The sequence below is a fragment of the Mycteria americana genome, chromosome 2, assembly GCF_035582795.1.
Source record: "Mycteria americana isolate JAX WOST 10 ecotype Jacksonville Zoo and Gardens chromosome 2, USCA_MyAme_1.0, whole genome shotgun sequence".
Taxonomy (NCBI): Eukaryota; Metazoa; Chordata; class Aves; order Ciconiiformes; family Ciconiidae; genus Mycteria; species Mycteria americana.
Genome location: NC_134366.1, coordinates 68,635,514 through 68,659,069, shown reverse-complemented (window position 1 = coordinate 68,659,069; position 23,556 = coordinate 68,635,514). Strand labels below are relative to the sequence as shown.

General features: G+C 39.9%; 1 protein-coding gene across 13 annotated transcripts in view; it reads left to right on the top strand.

Annotated features, from left to right (window-relative positions):
• The window catches only part of TNS3 (tensin 3), a 243,433-nt gene that overhangs the window by 36,061 nt on the left and 183,816 nt on the right, over positions 1 to 23,556 (top strand). For 8 of the 13 annotated variants that reach the window (XM_075493665.1, XM_075493667.1, XM_075493664.1 and 5 more), the window contains one exon: positions 14,479 to 14,523. The exons of 1 other annotated variant lie outside the window; for it this stretch is intronic. In XM_075493665.1, coding sequence (XP_075349780.1) covers positions 14,479 to 14,523 — 45 coding nt within the window. Of the gene's footprint in view, positions 1 to 14,478; positions 14,524 to 17,032; positions 17,185 to 23,556 lie in introns of all 13 variants that reach the window. 4 more of the 13 variants (XM_075493671.1, XM_075493668.1, XM_075493670.1 and 1 more) reach the window with 1 other exon arrangement.

Here is a 23,556-nt window from a genome sequence, read left to right as displayed (position 1 = left end):
TAATCCACGGTACCTTTCTGCAGTTCACACTTTGTTTTACTGAACAGCTGTGATATTTTGGGATATCGTTACCGTTGGCGTTACCTTTGGCCTGCTCTTGTTTCCTGGTCATGCAGAAAATATTTATGGCTGGAACATAGGAAGGGAGCCCTGTTGTGGGTTCCTTCTCTGGCTGTGCCGCTGGCAGAGCGGCATGTGGGGTCATTCCTCTGGCTTATCTCTCTCTTTGACCATAAGCTCTATGGCTGGCAGAAGATGTGGTATCACTGAGATAGTGATATAATAGTGCAGAAGATTGCAAGAATACAGCAATTTATTTTGTGTCTGACAAAGCTGATGGAGAGTTTCTTAATCTCTTCTGTGTCTGACTTTCCTTCTCTGGAAATGACCAAAATGACAGAGAATGAGATGGTATTTTGGAGAGATTGGTGAGGTGTATTTGAGTAAAACATTGTTAGTATAATTACTTGTGTGTCTCCTAAACATACTCTTTAACAAAAACAAAAACAGAGTTGGTAACCAAAACAGCAAGCAGTGCTAAAATTGCGGAACAGGTGTAATGAAGGAAAACCAAATGTGGTCAAACATTTGCAATACAAGGAAATTAATCTAGAAGTCACTAAACATACTACAAGAAGTGTAATGGTTGGTTAGGCATTTAATTTTAGGGCTTAGAGTTCTGTTTTATCCCTAGTGAGAATTTCTAGTGGTGTTTTTCTCGCTGCCAGTTGAAGAATCAAATTGTTAACTCATTTGCACACTGGAAAAATCTTCTGATCCTTACTGAATACCTGTTGAGAATGTACAATTCCTACCATACTAACAAGTACTAAATGTGCCTTATTGATCAGCTTCACGAAACTTGTCAGAAATTTACAGCTTTATTTTTTTGGGTGGAGAAAAAAAAAGTACTGAAACAGCTTGCACATTACTGTTTGTCATTGTGTTCTTGTGATATGAAAAATGTTATGTATTGCTGTAAGTACAGCTTTGCCACACTTTCGCCCTTTACGTGCAACCTGGGGGTAGTCTGGGGTAGTCTGATTCCTAATTATGACACCGAGTCATTGAGTAAAGTTGGGAAGATCACAGTGGAAGTGTTTATCCAGATGTTAAGTAAGGTCCTAATTTACCTCATGTTCATGGTTTAAGAATTAAAATGAATTGCTTGAGTAAAATAGTACTGTGGAACAATTTCTGTTTTTTACCATTCAGAAATGTCAGCCCTTTTTAGCACTATGGTGGATTGATAGGCTAAGACTGACCAGCAACAAGGAAGTGAAGCCTAGAAAAAAAGAACCTTTGCAGGTCAAGTTAACCGCAGATCCTGTGCCTTCCATATGGAGGGCTCAAATACAGGACTGAAAGTAACCAGAAGTTACCAAATCCTAACGAGAGTCTGAATGTATCACTTATACACCTGAGCCATTGCTGAAGAACCTTCTCTTGGAAAATCCCTCTTTATAGAGACTCTCCAGCCATGAAGGAAGATGTGTGTGATAGGAGAGGTGTGGGACAGGGAGTGAGTTAGTGGTTCAGGCTTTTTTTGTTATTGTTGGGGTTTTTTGTTGTTGTTGTTGGGGGTTTTTTTGGTTGGTTTTGGGATTTTTTTTGGGTTTTTTTGTTTGTTTGTTTGGGGTTGGTGTTTTTTTTTGTTTTTTCTTTCTCCTGGCCTTAGCACCTTTGTGACTGGAAGGCGAGAAGCAAGCCAGGTGACTGTACAGCCTCTCTGAAAGTCAGTTCGGTCCCTGCTTAATTGTTTCTTACACAGCAGGCCTGTAACAGGGATTTGCATATAAGTACTTGCAGGTGTTTAGCAGCAAATTATTTTAGTGAGGGGTAGAGAATAAGATGGGGGGAAGCAAGCGTCCTGGAAATGTCAAAGCTATTAAAGTTTTGGCAGGCCAATGTCCCCAAAGTCAGGCCTGCCATTTGATGATGAATGAAAACTGAGTTTCAGAAAAACAACCTGGAAGATGATATTTCTCACCTGGGGATAGAGCAGGCTGCTATCGTGCTCCTTGCAACACTCCTAGCACTGTGACGGGAGTGAACGTCATTGTATTCATTTTGGCTTTTAAAATTAATCCTTTAGTGCAGTGCTTGGAATGGCAGAATAAACATAATAAGCTACATCTAATGAATGAGTCAGGAGGTTTTCTTAGTTTATCTTTATGGCAGTGTGGAAGAGCCTGCAGTGATAATGGTAATGCATTTCATGCATCTAAGTGCCCCCGCTCCCTTTTTTCCTCACTTGATTTGGTAGTCTCCTGTATTGATATATTTCACCATGTAACTGTGCTTTTAAAGTTGCTAAATTTTTTTGCGTAGTTTAAGAATGTAACTGGACCTGCACACTCTTCTTAAGTTCAGGAAGGGGGTATAGCTTTTCTGTGCTTGATGTATTAAGGCAGAATTTCCATAGCCTGCAGGGTCTGTTGTAGTGATCTGCCAGCGATAGGAAATTAACATTGCCTTGCTTCACAGGGCCTAGGTGTTCACCTTTCTTTTTTTTTTTTTTTTTTTCCCCTTCCCCTGCGCATGCTACTATCTAATTACCCTGCTGGTACAGACCTGTGTGATAACAGAATTGAGATAATGAATTGCTTGAGGCATAAGGTGACAGATTGATTTGCAGTAATCTAATGGACAGGTGTGTTGATGCAGCCTGCTTCCAGTGCACCTCCACTGGAAAAGATCTGAGGAAATTAAGGAGCCTCGGAGACAGAGGAAGGGAAGATGCTGTTATGTCTTTGTAGTTCCTTAAGCTACATAGACATTCTCTTAGCTTTGGGGATGGCAGAAAGAGGATGTTAATCCATTTAGGAATGTATTTGTGATTTTGGGGAATGAAAAAGAGAATGGTGGTGTTTAGAGAGCAGTCTATTAGGTTTACATATTCAGGAGGCATTTCTAGATATTAGCTTTTTTTATTTAATCTATCAGTCTTGTATTGATTTACTGAAAGACAAAGGTGGTGGTGATATCTTTTAAGCCTTAACCACAGAAACGAACAAAAAATGTAGGGTTGAGGTCATCTTTTTTCTCCCAGTTCGTTGAAAGCTGTATGCTTGCCGACAGAGTGAAAAAGTGAGTGATCATGACTTGAACATGCAAACATATGTTTTTACTTTCAATTAAAATGCTGTATTTTTTTTTTTTCTTGAAGAAGGTAATTTTAGTTGGATAAACTGTGGAATCCTGCAATGTAAGTGAATTTTTAGTTCTTCCTTGTTTTGAAAAAAATCATTAGACCATATATAAAACTTTCAATGTACCATCCTGCCCTCTTGTCCCTTGCTTACCGTTTCTCAGACTGTATGTTTTGTAAGCACATTCCCTCTGATTGGTAGAAGTGTATTTACAGCTGTCTTTTTAGTTGAAGTAAAATGGGTTGGCTTCCTCTTCCATAGGTCTTTCTATACTTGCCCTTTTTCTGAAGCTAGTACTACTAAAATTCATTTGAGAAGGTAAGGTGAAAAAAGAAGCCACTAGTATGTAATTTGATGAGGGCTATTTACATTTGCATAATATTGTCTTGTTGGTTATGAGGGTCTCTGCAGAAATATTTTCTGTAGCAGTGTTTCTTTGCACCAATAAAAAAAATAAAGCACGTTGCACCTTCTGTCTTTCAGCATGAAAATATCTCAGGCAAAAACTTCAGGTTTTTGCAAGGCTTCTTGTTTGCTGAATTAGGACACTTTTGTGTCCTAATCACTTCTATTCATCCCAATTAATACATTTTGAGGCTTTTTTCTGCCCTCAGGTTTCTGTATCTCTGTTTTAGTGATTCAGCAAGTGCTGCAGTTGAAAGTGGCCTAGGAGACACTTCCATCTGGCTTGCCACCTTTTCTCTGGAGGGGATGAGGAAGGCCCAGTATGCTATGTTCGGCACCTCCTTCCAGCCTCCTGGTCAGTGTCAGGTTGCTGCTGTTGCTTCTTGTCTTTGCAGAAGTGGCTGCCTCGTCTTCCTCTTCCTCCTGTCCTCTGGCAGCTGCAGTGTCAGTAGCTCAGTCCTCTGTGCTGGCTAGCATAAGTCCTCCTGTTTCAGGGCAACAGCTGGGTTTGTAGTGTCTGGCGGAGATGACTTGTTGCTATCGGGCAGAAAAGTTGGTAGTTGGAAGGGTGGGGGGAATTGAGGGCATCCCACTGGGAAGGAGGGATGGGGGAAAAGTTGGTTTTGGGATCTGAGACTAGACTATTGTAGTAAATAATCCAGTATTCATGGAGCCAGGAAGACATGGGTACTGTAGCACTGTGTTTGGGGTGCTCATCTGCAAAGGAGAGCAGGAGCTTGAACCTGAGCTTTCCACTTCACAGGAGAGTGTACTGGCTTAGAGGTCTTATGGTCTTCCCCCTTTGTATACTGTGCATGCAGACTTTTCCCTTCCCGCCTTGGTGCTTTAGTATGAAGTGGAATTGCTGTACCGGGAGAGACTGAGAGGTGCTCTGGCCAGGCATAGCTCAAGCATTCCTGGCTGATACCAGGCACAATGGATTACTCCATTAGAGGTTTCTTCTGGAGGTGGGGTGGTTTGTAACACCTACCTCTAGCAGTGTTAGGCTCGGTACCACATCGTGGGTGTCCTTGTTTTCTGCCCCTCCTGGGGCTAGTGAAGAGGGCGACATGATCTGTGTTCCACAGGCCTTCTATGAGTTTTCCCCAAACTGTAAAGGAATTAGTCATGGAAACACAACTTGTGTGCATGCAAGCTTTTGTTTTGTCTAGCTTTCATGATTAATAGGTGATAGTGGCTTTTAATTAATTTAATTAATAGGTGGCTAGTGGCTTTCCTAGCAGTCACTAAGCTGAAAATATCAACTATGAGAGCAAAGAATATCTTTGTGGATATTGCACGCTTGTACGGCTGGGAACGTGTGATTTCCTGAACATATGTGTTAGGTTTTGTTTACCTGGTGTATCTGAGCCTTTCTGTAGTGTTTGCAACCCAAATGTAATTTTTTACGAATTACTGACATTGTACTTTTGCCAGGTTATGGGTAATTTGCCTTTTTATATTTATATATGAGGAAACTTCAGCTGCGTGCATTTTGGTAACAAACTGTTCCCTTTGGGTTTGATGAAGGAGTTGTTACCTGATTTTAGTTCATAAACACACAGCCTGTTGCTGTGGTCAAGAAGTGAGAGCCTGGAACCTGACTAGGTGTATGGCTAAATTCATTGCTGTTGATTTTAGTATGTAATCAATTTAATTTGTGTTTGAAGAACCTCTGAAAACACTTCCTTATGAACACAAGATATCTCAGTAATTAAAAATAAGCCTTTCCTGACGTGTGCTATCTTTTTTTGCAGTCATTCACTTATTCTTGCATCTATCAGCAACTCTCAGCCTTCAGAATTATTTTTATTTTCAGTTGAGATGGATTTGATTTGGAAGATGAAAAGACAAGTACAATTTATGACCTATTCCTGCAGCTTCTGGGAAACCTGGCATTTCCAGTGACAGTTTCAATAGATTAGGGTGTTTAAGATCAAATTCGAGGGGAGGATGTATGTTTTTAGTAGTAGACTGAATTTTAAGTAATAAATTTTTAGATTAGTAGATTTCAGACAAAACACTGAGATTGTTATTAGTCTGTTTCTTAAAATTCCTCTCTGCTTTCTCCTATCTAGTCCAAATACTGGATTTTTTTGAGCTGTAAGATTATGAACATCTAAAAAACTGCTATTCTGTCTTAGCTGCTCTTGCTCTTTGATTACGGTTTGTTGAAAGCAAAATTGTATTTTTCAAATATCAGCAATACACCTGTTTTAGAATTGCATCTTCAATATGAAAGTAAAATATGACAAGTAAATATTGGCAAGTCTCATACACTTTCTATATAACTTACGACTCTGGAAAGAAGTGACTGACAATAATTCTGAGTCATTTTCAGAAAAAAGTTCCATGTCTTGTGCTTTTTGTAACCTTGCAGGTGTTCCCTTTCAGCAGATACTCAGCAGTGGCCTTGCTGCAGCTTGAGTCCAGCTGTTCTGCATTATTTGGAGAGCTTTTCATGTTCTGCAGTATTTTTATGGATGCCAATATTCCTTTACTTGTCTTATTTCTTTCTGTCTTATATAATGTGGTTACTTAAAATACTTCAGAGCTATCTTGCCACTCCTTTGTCTGGCTGCTGTACAAAAGCATACTTAAGTGTGTAGGCTTGAATCTTATGTTAAGATTCATCTGTCTATATTAAATTATATATGTGTTTCAAGACGCTTAATGATGGGGCAGGGGAAGAAATGGGTTTAATTCTGGCTGGAAACTTAATTTTCTTCCGTAGAGTTCTTGCCTTTTGAGGCTTAAAAATTTTGCATTTTCAATCTAATATTTTGCTTTTACTTCTGTGCTGCTTCATGGGATATGCTTCATTTGTGAAGTTTTTTTTTCCCCCCTCTTGGTAAGCGCTGGACTTTTCTCCAAGTAGTGGCTTTCCTGAAACAGAATGGTTTTATTGTTAGTTGAGGAGGTGCATCATGGGATTTGTAGTTCTCGCTAAAGAAACTAATCTCTAGAGGAATTATGCCAGAAGCCAGCTAGAACTCCATCCCCCAGGAAGCACAAGAGTAGCGTGCCAAAATCTTTTGGCTTTTGCTGTGAGTATTCTTTTGTCAAATACCTGCTTTCTTTGCTGTGCAAAGGTACTTTTGAAGAGAACAGTAATTTTTTAAAATGCAGTTTTGACTTTTTATTTCCCTGTAACTGAAACACTTTGAGTGTTTCCTGTGTGTATGCATGCTGTTACTCTCAGTTTTATTTTGAAATGCAGATGCTCATTCTGTCCTGAAGAGATAATAGCCATTCTTTTTGTACGTTAGGGGCATGAAGTGTCTCAACAAGCTGACCTTTCCTGAACATGAGAGACTAGGTCATGAGGCACCTCAGCTTTGATTATGGCCTGCAGGAGATAGGGTGCTACTCCCCAAGAAAGAAAATTTGGGAGCTAATTGGGAGAGAGTGGCTGTGTTCAGTTGTGACATCTGGAATCTGCAAGTCTAGAACAGTACTTCTGGGGAAAACCAGGACTGAAACCTTGATTCATAGTCTAGTTTTAGATAATAGTATCAAAATAGTCAGTGATTGTGTGGTTAAAGAAATGTGTTGCCAGAAGGAACTGATAAATAATCAGAAGCATCTTTGAGAATTGTTTTTTAATGGCTTGTGCTCATTTGAGAAGGGGAAAGCACCTTGTCATTCCTGGTTTAATGAATTAACACTTCATATAAACACCCAATTGAGCTGGTTAGTGCCTTATCGTTGTGCTTTTAAGTGAAGCTGTGTTCCCTGCAGGTGTGAGATTTTATGAAAACATAATTATTCTGCTTAATAGAAAACATGGTTAGGCTGAGCTGTTATGAAATGTGAGTAATGGCTTTTCTTCCTTTTAATAGATTCTTTTGATTGGGTTTTATTTTGTTTTTAAAGAATGTGGTGACTAATGCTTGGAGCATAGGACTGAAACTCAAGCAAAGCAGACTTCACTGTTACACGTTCTCCATGTCACTGGCTTATGCTGGTATTGTCATCATAGCTTGAAACGTAAAATGATACACAGTGAAAAAGTTTGTTGCTTAGCCTCATTGGGATCCATTTTCTGCCTTTTTGGAGGCGATAATCGTTCCTACCTCTTGGAAAGCAACTGCGGGTTCTCGGGTGTCATCTGCCTGTTGTTGCTTAACCAGGTGGAATTGTGCGTCTTGTGCTTAGAGCAGGGCTGTGCGTGTTGCTGCTGTGGGAGAAGAGGAAGGGAAGGGCGCTGCCTGCTGGGAGGCCCAGTGAAGTGAGCTGCTTGGGGAGGCTGGGCAGTTCTGCTAATAGGGGTGGGCAAGCTCTTAACGGGCAGAAAGCCCTCGTGATTCCTTTTAAGCTTGGAGTTTATGAAGAGCTGAGAGCTGGAGGGCCTTGTCACTCTTGAGAATCAGAGCCTTGCCAGCGAGAAAACAGGGTTTCTCTTTCCTGATGGCACTTCTGAGCTTTGAGTCGTGTTCCTCTGCTTTCAGCTTGCATTCTGAGTATCATGAATGTCATTCCTTTCCTGGGCATCCTGGAACAATTTCTTTCTCCTTCAAGTCTTTCAAGGAAATGGATGCTTTTTTTACAGTTTGCTTGTAGAGGGAGCATTGCCTGTATAAACATTTTTGGGTTGTTCAGTTTACTTGCTTTGGCTTACTCATGTGGTTGCTGTTACAGTTATTTATAGTTGTTCTCTAATGAATAAGTGCTCTGAAGACCTGTAGAGCTGAGAAGGGAAAAACATTTCAAAATAGAGTAGGAGTGTTCAAGCAGGCAGAATTTTTCACTTCATTGTACTTGAAGTGGTGAGGGAAATGAAGCATGTGTGCAGAGCAAATCAAGGTTTTCCTATGAGTCATTAACTATCTTTTGACAGCTCTCAGGGAGAGTGGTGAGCTTGCTCCATTTATTTCTTAATGACACCAAATTGGGCACCAATTTTATTTGTTTACCATGGCCATGAAATTTGCTGTACATGCTAATAGATTTGGAAGTTGCAGTTCAAGTAACTCTGACTTACAGTATTCAGAACTGAAGCTCTCCTGCACTTCCTGAAAGATAAGTGTTATGCTCACATGAAGATTGAGTGCAACTTCAGTGTGATATGGCTGATACAATGAAGTATTTCAGGTGTAGCTGGATCCATTAATTAATGACAAAATTTAATGATTGGGAAAAGTATGAATTCACCTGACGGAGGTTACAAGAATACAAACTGAGGATTTCACAGCTTTAGGCGTGTTGCCTAGAGGCACAGACAATTTCCTAGGTATCGTGATTATTGCTGAGCAGCATTCAGCAAGAGAGAAGGTATTCAAGAGAGAGGTGGTCAGTGGGAAAGCACGGGAAAAATGAAAATACTCCTGCTTAAAAGCAGTATGAAAAGTCCTAGAGAAGAAAGGAAAGAGCATTTCTGGGGTGATATTTTCAACCTGCATAGGCCTTTGAATATAGAGTTCCTGGGAAATGCAACAGTTGACATCACTTCGGGGCCGCAGAGTCTACGTATGCTGTTAGGCCTTTGTGTTGATGGAGATTAAGAATTGGCAGATCTGATGTTTAACCCAGACTTTTCCATACTTCAGGAGCAGAAAGAGCATTTCTTGATTGTGTTTTGGCTCTTATAGTTATTTGTCTGTTGCTAGGAATCAAGATTTAATTTTTAGGGTGATGTATTTGTAATGAATAAATGGAGGGGGGGAGGGCAATGACAGATGAACTTTACACATACAGACTTCAGCAAGATACTCTGAAAAATAATACGTTATTTGGCTATAAGGTCTATACCGGGTGGTGGTGAAGTACTTCAAGATGCCTTTTGTATTTCTCTTCATTATTTGTAGTAGAATAATTTTTTTTTAAGGTCTGCTGTATTCTGTTAGTTACCCATGTTGTAGCAACAAGATTATTGATTAATCATGAGTAGTTGTATACAAATTTGTTTCCTAACCAAATGACTGAAACTTTCTAAAGGGGAAAGAGAAATATACTAGTTCACTGAAGAAAAAACCAAACCTTTTCTTCTATTAATTCTGGTGTTCATATACACAGTAGTGCTTCCAAAAATGTGATATAATTTTAGAAACCAGTCCTCTGAGTACCTCCTCCTTTATTGCTAGCTTTCTTTTATAAGTGTAGTGCAACTGGTGTACTGCTGAAATTTCAAGTATGTTCATGCACAAATATACTAACCTTCGTTCCTGTCTGTTACGTTATATGTTACTGTGGACAGTTTATGCTCCTTCTCAAAGTTACTTAGCTGCATGTCATCCCAATCTTAAAAAAAAAAAATGGTATCTCCATTTTAGAGATGGTACACAGCTGCATGGAAAAACTAAGCCATTTGTCCATGTTTCTCCAGAGGTCTGTGGTGAGGCAGGGAGCTTTTGACATTTCCAAGATCCAAACAGTGGGATGGTAGCTGAAATGGTTTGTCTCTTAGCTCCCTTTTATCTAATTTTCTGTATAGCTTCTCTGCAAAGGAGGCAGTGGCAAGCTTGTGAGCGGTAATGAAATGAGATAAATTCAAAGCCCAAGGATGGATTTAGCGGGTGGAATTTGAAGGTAAAGCACCTGTTCCCAGTCCATCACTTCCTTCCTGTTAACACTGCCTGGCACAACTCGTGTTGTTTCATGAGTTGTTGGAGCAACTGATGTTGCTTGTCAGTGAGCCACATTATTCTGTACGTGGCAATTTCCCAAATTATACACTCTTCAGGATAGTGGAGGTGATGGATGTAACGTGGGTGATAGCAGGATAGATTTGCTTGTAAACTCCCAGTAGCATTGCCGCCTTAATCTGGCCAGTGTTCTGATGTGGTGAGAATTGGCTGTATTAATGTTGCTCTTGTAGCTCTTACCAACCCCATCAGCTACTAGGTTTCCTGTTTCTAACACCTTTTGTGAAAAATGGGAATTTTGACACTTCTGTAGGAATGAAACTGGGCTGTTTATGCTAACACTGAGCTGCTTTAGGCTTTTTTGGGAAGAATATAGCTTTTTTTGTCCATAGTTTAGCAGAACAAGAATCTCTTTTCAGGCCCTCTCCAAATCATGATAGTTTTCAGCTTGCCTAAGAGAAAGATGTAGAAGAGTTTGACATCACAGATGCCCTTTAGACATCTAACTAAGGTATTGTGTAAAATACAGTTGAGCAGTGGCAGCTGAAATGTGAATAATATCCTGGAAATACTAGAAGAATACGTGTGATAATGTGTATATTTGCTTTTACTAATATCTTTAGTTTCTCACATTCACTTTTTCCTGTTTATAAAGCAAATTTGCTTCAAAGAATCTGTGTTACAGATGATAAATATTACTTTTGCTGCTTTAGCATTTGGAAAGGACAGTCATATCTGTGTGATGCAGGTGCCATTTTCAACCTGAACCTGCAGTGAATCTTTTTGATGAAGCGTAGTATCATGTTTGATAGACAATGGGGATAAAATTGTGTCTCGGCTATCTGCGTGTGCGTGTCTGGGGATGGAGGGGGAAGGGGGAAGAACATAGTTTTTCAAAGAGAAAAGGAGGGTGTGAGTATTCTGGGGAGTATCATATTAATCTAAAAGAGCTAGATGCATTCTTTGAGCTTGACTTTTTGCTCTGGGAGGGACTGGGGGAACGTAGTGGGGGGAGGGGGGAGGTGGTGAACATTCCTGGAGGGGATTAATTTTGAGGTGACTCAAACAGACACTTTGATCCTTTCCATCTGCAGGTTGGCTTGTTTTAGCTTGTTAATATATGGATAGCGAATTCCCTCCTTTCTTTTATGTTTGGAAAATTGCTCATAGCCCACACATGGCTCTGTAATTGGGGAGAGATTGTTCATTCTTGCCTGCAGGAAGACATTGCTCTGTCTGCTGAGCTGGAGTTCCAGACTAGATAGAGGGAATGCAAGAAAAACGTATAAGGGAAGCAGGGCTACACAACTCTTACTTAAGCTATGATTCTTGAAGAAATGGCCACTAATCCATGTGTGTTTGCATCCAGAACACCATGTATTCTGCAGGGTGAGGGAAGTAAAATTGCTCAGTAGCACTCTCAGCCTCCCCTGTGCCTCAGTGTATAACAGTGTAGTTGCCTGTAGGACATGGATACTGTGTAGAAACCTCAGTGAGTTTAGGAAAGTTTTCTTCATCAATAATCTGCAATAGTTAACCTGATGATGTTCATGGGAGTGTTTTTTCTTGTTTATTTCAACTTCAGATATCTTAAATACGAGTAGGAATTATTATATATATTTAAGTGACCTGAAAGTAGACAAGGATTTGGTGATATCAAATATTATGCTCTGTTTCTCAACCAAACTTCTTAAAGATTGTTAAACTTGTGTTCTGTTGAACTCGTATTGCCCTGCCTCCTCTCAAGTTGTTCTTCTAAGTCAAGATTTTCCAAAAGTATGAGGATTTTCTTCACACTGGATTTTCTCAGAATTCTGCCTGGGTGCTTATCCTGCAGGTAAGATAGCACTGGTCAGATTACAAAGAGATTTGATCTCCTATCTCTTCCCCCACCCCAGAAGATGCTTTGGAAAGGTTTGTGTGTGCACATGTGTTGTTTGGAACTTTTTGTCTCTGTGAGGGTATATCATGCCACAAGTGAAGATTTTATTTCTTGTTAAAGATAGAAAATAGCAGCATGTAACAGCCAGAGTCCTGGCGTAAGCTTATAGTATTTATTTAGTGGAATTTTTCCCGTGTTCCTTATACATCCACATTTAAAGATTTCAGGGGCTTGCTTTGACTTGGAGTGTTGCTGTTGTCTCTTTGATTACTTCAAGGTCTCACAGAATTTTGTTCATAAATGTGATTGACCAAGGGGTTTGGCCATGTTCCAGGATGAATAATTGTAGTCCGTGCTCAGTTTTGATTAGATACAACACTATTCCTTTATCTCTCTGCTTTTGTAGTTGGTGGCTTACTCTGGCTGCTTTGGGGTCCTAAGGAAGGAGTACAAGGACTCTTCTCACCCACCTCACAGAGGCCTTTTTAAAAGAAGCTCTGGGGGTGATTTAATCCCCTTAAATTCAAGGTGACTTTTTGTCACCTGCTGGTGGCTGGGCCTCCAGTTTGTGTATTTGAGGTTAAATTTGAGTAAACCAAGTAAAGCATGGTGGTTTTTTTATGTCTGAGAGGTCTTGCGTTTGACTTTCATAGGTGATATGGTAATGTTTTAAAAAAGAAAGAAAAATTGACAAATCCCACCATTTTACAGGAGCATTAAGTGGTTTCTAATAATTGAATTGCTTTCTTGACAAATGTCTGTTGAACAAAAGAAGTTGATGACTAAAGCAAATTGAGTGAGTGAAAGAAAATTAACTGTGTAGTAGCTGCAAAAATGAGTCTTTTGAGAACTGTGTTAGATATCAGGGCTTATTATATGAGGATCTTTGGAGGTCCTTGGAAGATGATTGCATCTTGCTGTCTCTGTGGAAATACTTGCTTCCTGATTTAGATAGATCAGTCGACACTGAAGAGGAAGTCATAGCATAGGTCATGATGTAAGCAAGCACTGCTGTAGGTTATAGGCTACACAAGCTCACGTTGGCTGTAATGCTTGGAAATTATGGCCGCTATAAATAATGGCATGAGTTGGACAGCTGTAAGTGTAAGCCTAAATTCCAGGTAGTCTGATTCTGCTAGAAATTTTCACTTAGATGACCTTGCAGGATCACCTTTCCTGGGACTGGAGTCACTAGAACACTGAGTTGCATGAATCTAATCTTAATCTCAGTTCAGGGAGCCTTATGTTTGGGGAATACCTCACATAAACCAAGAATTCTATAAGCAGTCCTCTCCTTTTCACGGAGGACGCTGCTGTGACCACACTCAGTCACAGAGAGACAGTTATACACAGCCATCCTCCAAAGAGGCAGAGGAATAGATCCTAAATTTTCTGCAAAATGTCATTATGACAAGACATTTCATTTAGTCTGAAGGCATCTGTCTGTACATGCAACACATACAAGCAGTAAGAACAAAAAGGGCATCTGTATGTTGTTCTACAGGTATTATACAATTACTATCTTCTGTATATGTGCATGTTTTGCATGGAAAAGATTCATTTGTCATGCTTGAGTGTATAGAGTATAGTAGTTCAGGTTACTAAATCCCAGGGCTTGGTTTGGCTTAACTTTAAAGGATTTTATCACTTCTTCTAAGAAAAAAAATACTAAGCTCCACCCTTTATTTGCTTGCAGAATGATATTTCTTTGTTTAAAAGAAATATGCACTGGTTGATGTCTTACTACCTGTTCTGTCAGCAGTAAATTCTGATTTTGATTTGCATGGTTCAAGTTGCTATCGTGCATAAACACAACTTGCTGGTGGCTGCGTGAGGGACTGTGCGGGGACAGGTTGGAGTCTCGTGAGCGTATGGTGAACCGTGGCCTGTTAGGTTGCTCAAGGTGGTGGAAGAATAACTGAACAGTTTCTAGAAAGTGAAAAGATGGAAAATTAATTGCAGCTAGGGGAAGGTGACAACTACAGTCAGTATAGTACTAAGCTGTGAATTGAACTTAACCTGAACTGAAAACTGTTTTGAACAGTTGTTTGGCATTTCGCTTTCCTTTATGCACCACCCCCACCCCCCCCCACCCCCCCCCCCGCCCCTCCTGTTAAACTCAGTGCAGAGCTAGACTGCAATAACTTCAGTCCCAGTGGGATCTGAAACAGGACTGAAATGAAATGTTGCCTTGATCCTCTGGTAATAATATTGGGAAGCTTTTTCAGATGCTTTGGGAAACATTTTTATTGCTTACTTAACTGTTTTTTGATGTACAGAGGAGAAATGGATATACTTAGAGCACACCCATGTGGCTGTGTAGGGGTTAAATGCTATTTAAAAATTGTTTTAATGGGGGGGGGGGAAGGTTTCTAATTGTAGTGAAGTATTTTTGGAATTTGCCCTGTCAGTTAGTAATATTTCACTAATTAAAGCAACCCTTTGTTTAAACCAGGCTGACAACAGTTCGTCTGGAGAGTTGGCTGGTGGACAAACCAAGGTATGTTCGTTCCTCAGCAATTCAACCTATTTTATATGCTGATGTTTCTGAAGTAATGCTTTTAACTTGGAAGAGGGTAATCACATCTGTGAATTCCTTGTGGTTTCTCTGCTGCTGAGGGTTGCAGCCTGTAAACAATTCTATTGCCTTAAAGCCATGTGTGTAATGAAAATTAACAAATAAAACAAGCATACAGGTACTAGGCTTTTTATGGCTGGAGGCATCAGGTTTGTTTGAATAGCAAAATTAAGGGATTATAAATTTTTGCTGAAAGAATGTTAGCAAGAGGCAGTTCTCCTTCTCTCTTTTTTTCTTGTTCCCTTTCTCTTGTGTATGCTCTTGCTTGGGAGAACAGTGTATGTTCTGACTGTGGTTTGGTCAATAAAGTTTTATGTGTTTGTGGAAAAGTGGGTTCTCGTTTGGAAATTGTACGTTTGCTGTAAAGGAGAGGGAAAGGGCTACGTTGATATATAGTGTCAGGTTGAACAATAAAAACAGACTGAAAAGTTTACAGGTTTTCCTGCCCTGAACTGCATTATATGAAGGAAGTCACATATACTAAAAAGGCAACATACAAATCTTGAATAGCTAACTGTACGCTTGCAGGTTGTATTTGCGCAATGCTGTGGTATCGCTGATTGCTCTTAGTTGCTTGGTTTTGTCAAATGGCTTGCTGCTTGTAAAGAAGCCTCCTTTGCCAGATCAAAGATCCTGAAAGAGTAAAACTTCTGACGGTCCTGGTATTTTGAGTGAAATCTGTTGAGTGATGAATACCTGCTGACTAATACTTTTGGCTAGATGGAGACTTGGTAGCTTTCTTTTGAACGATTACCTTTTCTTCATTAATACATGTTCAGAGACACAGCTCAAGTCTTGAAAAAACAGTATTTGTGTTTTCTCTTCACAACATTTATAAAAATACCAGCCTGCAGATCTGCCTTGTCCACAGATCTGCAAACAAACATGTCCAGGCAGTGAAGATACTTCAGAAGTTTTATTTTATTTCAGTAGCAGTATTGATATACTGTGTGATGTGCTCTGTAATAGTGAAGAACATACTGGAACAATTGGATGTCAGAACCAGGATGAGCCTTTGAAATGAGTGTTCTATAGTCTCACTTGTATTTTGTTGTACATTCCCATGAAATTATTTCAGGTTTTGGCAAGTGTACCATGGGACCGTTACTTTTGTAATTGCTGTGATCTAGAAGTTTGCTTTATTTGAAGAATCTGTTCTAGGAATGTTTTCTTTTTTCTGTGGGGCAGAGGGAGCAGTAGCTGTTGTGATAATGAATTAAATCCTCTAAAAGTGCAAGAAAAGAAATCTAAGCTACAATAGAGTGCAAATTACGAATGCTTTAAAGGAAACTGTCATTGTTCTGAGAGAAGGGAGAGAACAGAGTACTTTTCCAGTGTGCTAATATGAAAGTACCTTTGGTGCAACAGACAAGAGAATGGAAACTGAAGAACCCTGGTGAAGTGATACAGATGAGATTGGAGAGATTTGATAAGAAGAGTAAGGGCTTGTGGAGCTTCCTGGTCATTAGAAGGAAGAATTTAGGGTTTCAGGTGGGATTCTTTGGGCCTTTAAAAAAAGGGATCATGAAAGTCAAGTTCAACATATGTTTTGGTGAGTTTTTCTTTACTTACTGTGATAAGAGGTCCTGATTTTAGTGCCAGGGAAATACTACGACTGTTATTTGGAAATTCAAAGTGAATAGTTATTTTGAGCTACAAGGAAGGAGCAGGTCAGTTAAGTTGCATTTTATGTAATTGTTTTTCTCAACATAATAGTTTAACTATTTGTCCTTGGGTGAATGAGCAAGTTAATCAGCTACAGAGCAGGCACTGTATAATAACTTTATAAATGTCTATTGTGTTTGATTTCCATTTCCACAAGAGCTTTAGGTCTTGTAGCTGAATGTGATCCTTGTGCTTAAGCCATTTTACATTATCCTGCTTCATTTACATGGCAAAGGAGAGGAACTGAAGTTCCAAGCCTCAGGCCAGTAGCAACAAATCTTTTCCTGGCTGGGTGGGAGCACACCGGGCTCCCGGTTAGTAGCAACCTGCACTAGTCAGTGACTGGAACTGATGTCATTTGTCAAGATGGCTATTTTCTTGTATAATTGGGAAGGTGGAGCTAATTGGGAAGGTGGAGACCATTCAGACAGGCAGGCAAGGGTGTTATCCTATCTCCAGGCTGTAATTGACGTGACTTTGAAAATGGTTACAATAATAAATTGGAGGTAAGGGCAACTTAATTCAAATTTTTTTAGGTATAAAAATCTGTGGTTCAGCAGAAATAGGTATAATTATGATGATTAGCTTGCTATAGATGCATTCTTTTACTGTAACATGGTATGCTTTGCTGTTGAATTTTTTCTTACTTTGAGCTGCACGCCAAACATCAGAATGTATACGTGAACTGAACATTATATAATTTAATACATTTACTGTGAGTTCCTCTCTCAAACAAAGGCAAGTGCTTTCTCTTTCTGTATGGCAGAGTGTGACTGCATCTTGTGCTAGGCATGTCTGCCAGAGCCTGAACAGCCTGTTTTCCATAGTACTGGTTTGGGTACCAGAGTAAGAAGGATGCTTAGAGCTTGGAAGCAGTGTGAGGATCAGAAGAGGAGCCTCATTTTGCTGTTTGCCACAGTGAGTGATGTGTCTGTTGCCATCATGCTAACCTTGATTCCTCCTTAGCATTTTTTAAATAGTTGTGCATCATGAAAGTGGTGTTGTAGTATGAATGATAGTTTTAACCAGGAGGTTTTGACATTGTTGCTTGGGTGTGTGGTTTGGTTTTTGGTTGTTTTGTTTTGTTTTGTTTTGTTTTGTTTTTTTCCTTTTGTGTGTGTGCGGTTCATGATCTTCAGTAAAAATACAAACCTACCTAGTACTAGCCTTTGCTCTCAAAGTTTCCTCTGGTTTGTCTGTTAGGGCTTAGGTGAGCGTGGACTCTGTACAATATAATCTGTGGTTAATAGCAATAGGGGAATATGATTGAGCCTTTCTGATTTAGTATACTGTTATCACATGATAAACACTGAGAGATGTGTTCAGAATGGTTGGTACAACTAATCTTGTAATATCAGAGGAAAATAAATAGAAGGTTTGCAAAATCTACAGTTGCAAGTAGAGTGTTTTTCATCAGCTTGTGTTCCCATAGACTCACCTGACAAGACCACACAGGAACACCAGGAAAAATAAAAAATAAATGGCTAACCACAAGTTGTCTGCTGTCTGATGAAAATAATGAAATAACATCCTGGAGCAGGATTGTTGAGTAAACATTTCTGATTTTTGGAGTGGCACTTACATTATCCTATAAAATTTTTTTGTAGAAGTCTGTGTAATATTAGTTTGGTTCCGTTTCCTGCAAATGGTTGATTATAACTTGATGGAAAAAAATGGGAAAGCTTCAGTAAAATAGCAGCAAAAAAGTTAAACTAGATGTTATGAAAGAAATGAAGTTCTACCCAAAAGTGCACAATGAAGATTTTTGTGTTCCACATTGGATTCTCCCCCACTTCTTAAATTACTGAGTACAAAATTTTGTAAGCCAGGAATTTTGGATCCTCAGGTTTAATGAAGTGCAGAAAATGTACTTATTTTAAATTGTTATATAAAAGATACTGTTTTAGATTACTGATTGGGATAGTCTTAACTCTATGAAGTAAGATAACTTTATAAATTGAGGAAATGGTTAAGGACATAAATCCAGTCATACAGAGAGAGAGAGAGAGAGAGAGACGATTGCATGTTTAACTAGAGCTGTTTACATACTGAAGCAGGAGTGTTTCGAATACCATTGCTTCCGGCCTAGGGGAATAAATTGAAGTACATACTTTGGGGTGGGGAGCATAGGTGTTGGGTGAAGATGTTCTGGCCACAGATGCTGGTGTGCACTCTGTTCCCTGCTTAGTGTAACTCTAGCCTTTCAAAGTACAGTGGCCAGGTAGACTTCACAAAGTCATTAATACTGTCTGTGTCAGTAGGTCCGAAGAGCCACACTGATAGCCTGGGTTGAAATAAAGTAGTTAAACAAGGATGTGTGCAGGGAGAGGAGGAAACTGAACTGAGGTTGCCATTTTCCCATCTTACTGAATCACCTTTAATGAGATTTTCCTGCAGATTTGGAAAGCATGTTATTATCTACTTCTTGAAGATGTAACACAGTGATGTTACAGAAGGCAGATCCTGACGGATGACTGATAGTTCCTTGATGCATGCACTTTCAGTGTGCATGCTTCCTTAGCACAGCAGCTGCTAAATGCACCACGTATATGAAGTGTGCAACTATCAGCTTGCTTACCTCTGTGTATTTCTAGCCTGGACGCTGACTTTCTCTGGAGGGTAGGGGGGAAGAAAGATATATCTGAAAGGTAGCAGTGCTGACAACAGAGTACCTGCATGAACTTAAAGTGCCAAATTGAGTATGTATTAGTGTAGCACACCTGCCTCAAGCAGGATTGTGAGGGTAAGAGGGGAAAGCTCAAGCTGTGTAGCAAAATTAGCCTATATGAAATTGCTGAAGTTATTCACTGCATTAGTATTAATAATATTTCTTCTCTTTCTCAGTGACTGATTTACTGACATGCATCTTCATTCCTCTCAGCTGTTTTTCCTGGTCAGTGTTCTGGCACACAGCTGCTGCTGTCTGTCCTTGTTCTAGCCTGGGTCCGACCTCTTCTTTTGCTTCTGCTCTCCCTTTCTCCACTTGCTTTGCAGATTTTGGTAACTTTCCTGGTTGGTTTTTTGGTGTTTTGGTGGTGGTTTGTTTGTGTTTTTTGTGGTGTGTTTGTTTTTTTTTTTTAAATATCTGGTTCTTTCTTATCACACCTGAAATTGTTTACTACGAGACATAGCTCTTGGTAGCTCTTCGGTATTTGGCCTTGTAACAAACTGCATCATGTCATAGGAGGGTTAGGTTGTACATTGCTGCAGTCCTTTGTGCATTTGCTGCTTTTGTAAACAGGTTCATTAGGGACTATCAAGACAGAGGGAGGAAATATGCATAGAAGCATGTACTTTGCTCTATGTTTTTGTGTACCTGCAAGAATTCATCTGCAGTGGGAAGAGATTTGATTAGAGATTCTATATGAAGATGATTTAAAAAAAAATGGAATTTAACTGTCAGCATTTCAAGGGTAGACACCTGATGTCTCTGAATTTTTACTTTTGTTATGTCCTTCAACGTTGTTTTTTCTGTGAACTGAAGATAAATCAGGTATATTCAGAAATAGCTTTTCCCCCCTGTTATTTAAAGACATGAATTCTAGTCTTCAGATGTCTAGCTATGAATATGTGGGAGTTCCAGTCTTCATGTAATAAAAGCAGTTTTGTAGCCTCAGAGATGTCAAGGCCAGTTCTTTTAACAAAAAAAAAAAAAAAAGAAAAAAGCCATTGACAAACACTGAGCTCTCATGATGCACGTAGTCCTTTGCTGCTTTCAGGCATTTCCTTTGTACAGTATTTTCCCACACAGAACAAAGTGTCGGTTTGCCAGTGAGATGAGGATGAAAAAGACAAGTTTTCCAGTGTCTGGAGTAACGATTGTCTTTAATGGACTTTCCATCTGTCTCCTAATTGCTTTTCCACCAATACAGATTCACGTGCAGTGGAGAAATGAAGGTGTTGAAACAAAAATGCAAAGAACTGATGAAATGGAAAAATGTGAGAGTTGCTGCTATTTTACGTTATGAGTGAGGAGTGACCACAAGGCCCCCTGTTTATTCCTACTGGGAGGAAAGGGGATGAACCACTGCTCTCTACAGGCAACCGATTCCTAGCGGTATTTGGATGAAGGAGAGCAGTGAGGATTTGGCCAGAGAAAGGCAGTCGTCTTGCCTTTCTCCAGCAGGTGTGCTGCTCTGCCTGCATCCTGCTGGAAGGAGTGTGGGGGCTTCTAACGGGCATGCATTCAGACACCTTTGGGCACTGTTTTTCCTCAGTGCATGTCACCCACCTCTAGGCAGACGTGGACCTATTGTTTTTTGAACTGAAGTCTCAGCCAGATCATAAGACTTGAAACTGTCTGGGAAAACAGCAAATACAAAAAAGTTCCTGTATGTTGTTTAAAGTTTGAGGTGACCAACCTCAAACTTTAAAGTGGGGAGAGAGATTTATCTGATGATTAGTCTTTTCCAAACACTTTACTCCCTTATATTACCTCTGCATCCTGTGGAAACCGTCTTTCAAAGAAAGCTGGTATTGCTTTGTCTCAATAATTTAAAACTTTGAGAAGAGCACGCACAATTGACGATCTAGGTGAAGGACCTCTTCCAAGGTGAACTATCTACAAATGACAAATGTAAATGTACGTGGCATGAAAGAATAATACATGAGGCATAGGTCCTGTCTCTTGTTAGAGAGCAGTGAAGTTGCTGTTATGTTCAGTCATGGCTCCCTCTGGACGGGTCACTTGGTAGGGCAACTGAGGCTGCAGGCTCCTGTTCCAGAACCCTGTGGCAGACTAGGTTTGTGCTGCTGCTTCTCTATCGCATCTTGTGCTGCCTTGTGTCAATCTGGCTTTTAACTTTTTACTTCAGAGCTGTGAGAGTGCTAAGGTGAAAAGCTTTGTGTGTAAGAGCCAGTACAATTTTCCTTTCAGCTCATGACCAATGTGGTTTTTTTCTGGCAGCTGGAATTAGAAGCAGCTATACCTGGAAATCTAGATCTAGAGACTCAAGTGCTAGGCTATGTGAGTGGAACAGGCTGCGGAGCAAATCTGTCCTTTTCATTTCAATTGTTAACTTGAAACTTTGAAACATGTATCAGGTCCCAGTATGTATAAAAGCATATGGTAGAATGAGAGCATGTCCAGAAAGGGATGACTGAAATGGTCAAGGGGATGGAACAGCTGCTTTTTGGGAAGAGACTGAAAAGATTGGGACTCTTCATTTTGGAAAATGGAAAGTTTAGGGGGAGTATGATCAAGGCTTTACAAAAACATAAAGATGCAGTCCCACAGTGCAGAAACTAACAACTGTCAGAACTGGTGGGAGTTCACTTTAAAATGAACAAATGAAGGTACTTTAAACAAGGGCGAGTATGACCTTCTGGAACTTGCTGCTGCAGAAGGTCATGAGGCAGACAATACCAGCATGCTCAAAGCAGAGTTTGACAAAATTAGTGAAAAACAGGTCCATTAACAGATACTAAGAGAATGGGTCAGGGGTGAACCTTCCAGCGTCCCTGATACAGCAGGAGCATGGAGGGAGTGGGACACAGAAGGGGCAGGGCTGGCTTGCTCTGTTTGAATAGTGTCTCCTTTTGACACTTGAAGTGCTTGGGTGGGTGAGATGGATGTTTTGCTGACCCAGTAAGGCATACCTTATGTTTTGAGCCTTGTGTTCTACAGTTGGGTGTTGATGCATTGAGTAAACCTTGAATGTAGGTGCTTTGCACATCTCTGACCTCTTTCTTTAAATCTATGTAAGTCCTGTAAGGTCATTTGGACAGAAATTTCCTTTTTGGTTTTGGTTCGGAAAAGTGTATAGCTTTGAAACCCTGGTACCTAGGCAGAGTTTCTTATTAAAACAATGCAGACCCCTGATCTCTTTTGTCTGAGAAACTACAAAGGTTTCTTCTGCTTAAAATTACAGCACCAAATATTTTAAATAGGGGGGGGGGGGAAAGTACTCTTCTGTCATTTTCTATTATTCTTTGGCCCCTTATGCTCATACAGTAAGGCAGTTTTGTACTACCAAATCATACGATTTTATTCCTCTTGACATGAACTTTACTCAGCTGGTTCAGTGAGACATTTTTTTCCTCATCAACATCTCCATGTGCCCTTACTTGAGTCACAAATCAGGAGCAGACTCCACTGGGAAGGATATTAGCCAGCTCAGGCTGCATGATCCTAAGTAAAATCTCTCTTGTCTAGCTTGGGCTGCTTGTTTGTCTTTCTGTGAAATGTCTTGAATGAATGGGGAGTAAATGGGGTGTTTAACAAGTACTCTCTTGTCTTTGCAGTCTCTCTGAATTTATTTGGTAACAGTAAATGGTAGCGATAGTAGTATAACTAGCTATTTGTGTACATTTTATTGTGTGTGTGTGTAAAATATATATATATATGCTATGTCTGTCACTGTAGAAATAATCTCTGAATGTGAGTGAAACAACCAGAAATGCCGTATTTCAGTCTGTGTAAAAATCCTTTTTTGCCACCATCCTGTATTCTTGTCATGTAGCATGGGCTCTGCAAAATTTATATATTCACTGGTGGTAGTTGTGTGTGTACTTAAATGTGTGTGATGTGTTCAGTTAATGTCATTTGGCTAAAATACTGTGCTACTTTTGAAGCAATAGTATGTTTTCCAAGAAATTATTCTCATATGGAAGAGCTGCAGAGAATCTCATGTGTTATGGTGTTTGCTATTTCTGGAAAATTCTTCATTGGATATCTATCTTGTCCCTGTGTGAGTGAGACTTTTGACATAATCACTTTTTATAGTTACCAAAAGTTGTGGTCAGCCCTGTTGTTCTAAAAGCCACTTTAGAGGGTAGGTGGATAATATCCTATTACTTGGCCTGTATGCATGGTAGGCGCTCAAATATTTTCCTGCAAATTAAAACTTGCAGCAAACGTGGAACGCTGGTTCAGGACTAGGAAAGTTAAAAATGCTGTTTGCTACGGGGAGGGAAGAGAAAAGGTCTAAACTATTTTGTGTTACCAGTAATACCAACTGTTGTATTCTGGGCAGTCCTGTCTCATCAGTATTCGCTTCAGGAATGCTAGTTACGGGGAACTGCGGGTAACCTGATGGGATTTTATTCTTTGATTTCTCCATGGGAGCTCTAAGTAACTGTGCAGAAATCATTGGACTTTTGCTGTGGAGACTTTGTGTAAGAGATGGGAGGAAAGGAAGTAGAGAGGTGACAGAAGTAACGGCAAGTAACTTTAACAGAAGGGGCTGAAAGGGGGTGAGTTGTCTGGCATTCCCCTCAGCTAGCTGTGCTGTTTTTTCCTTAGTCGTCTGATTTATTTTTTGAGCAATCTTACAGAAATAGATATATGGC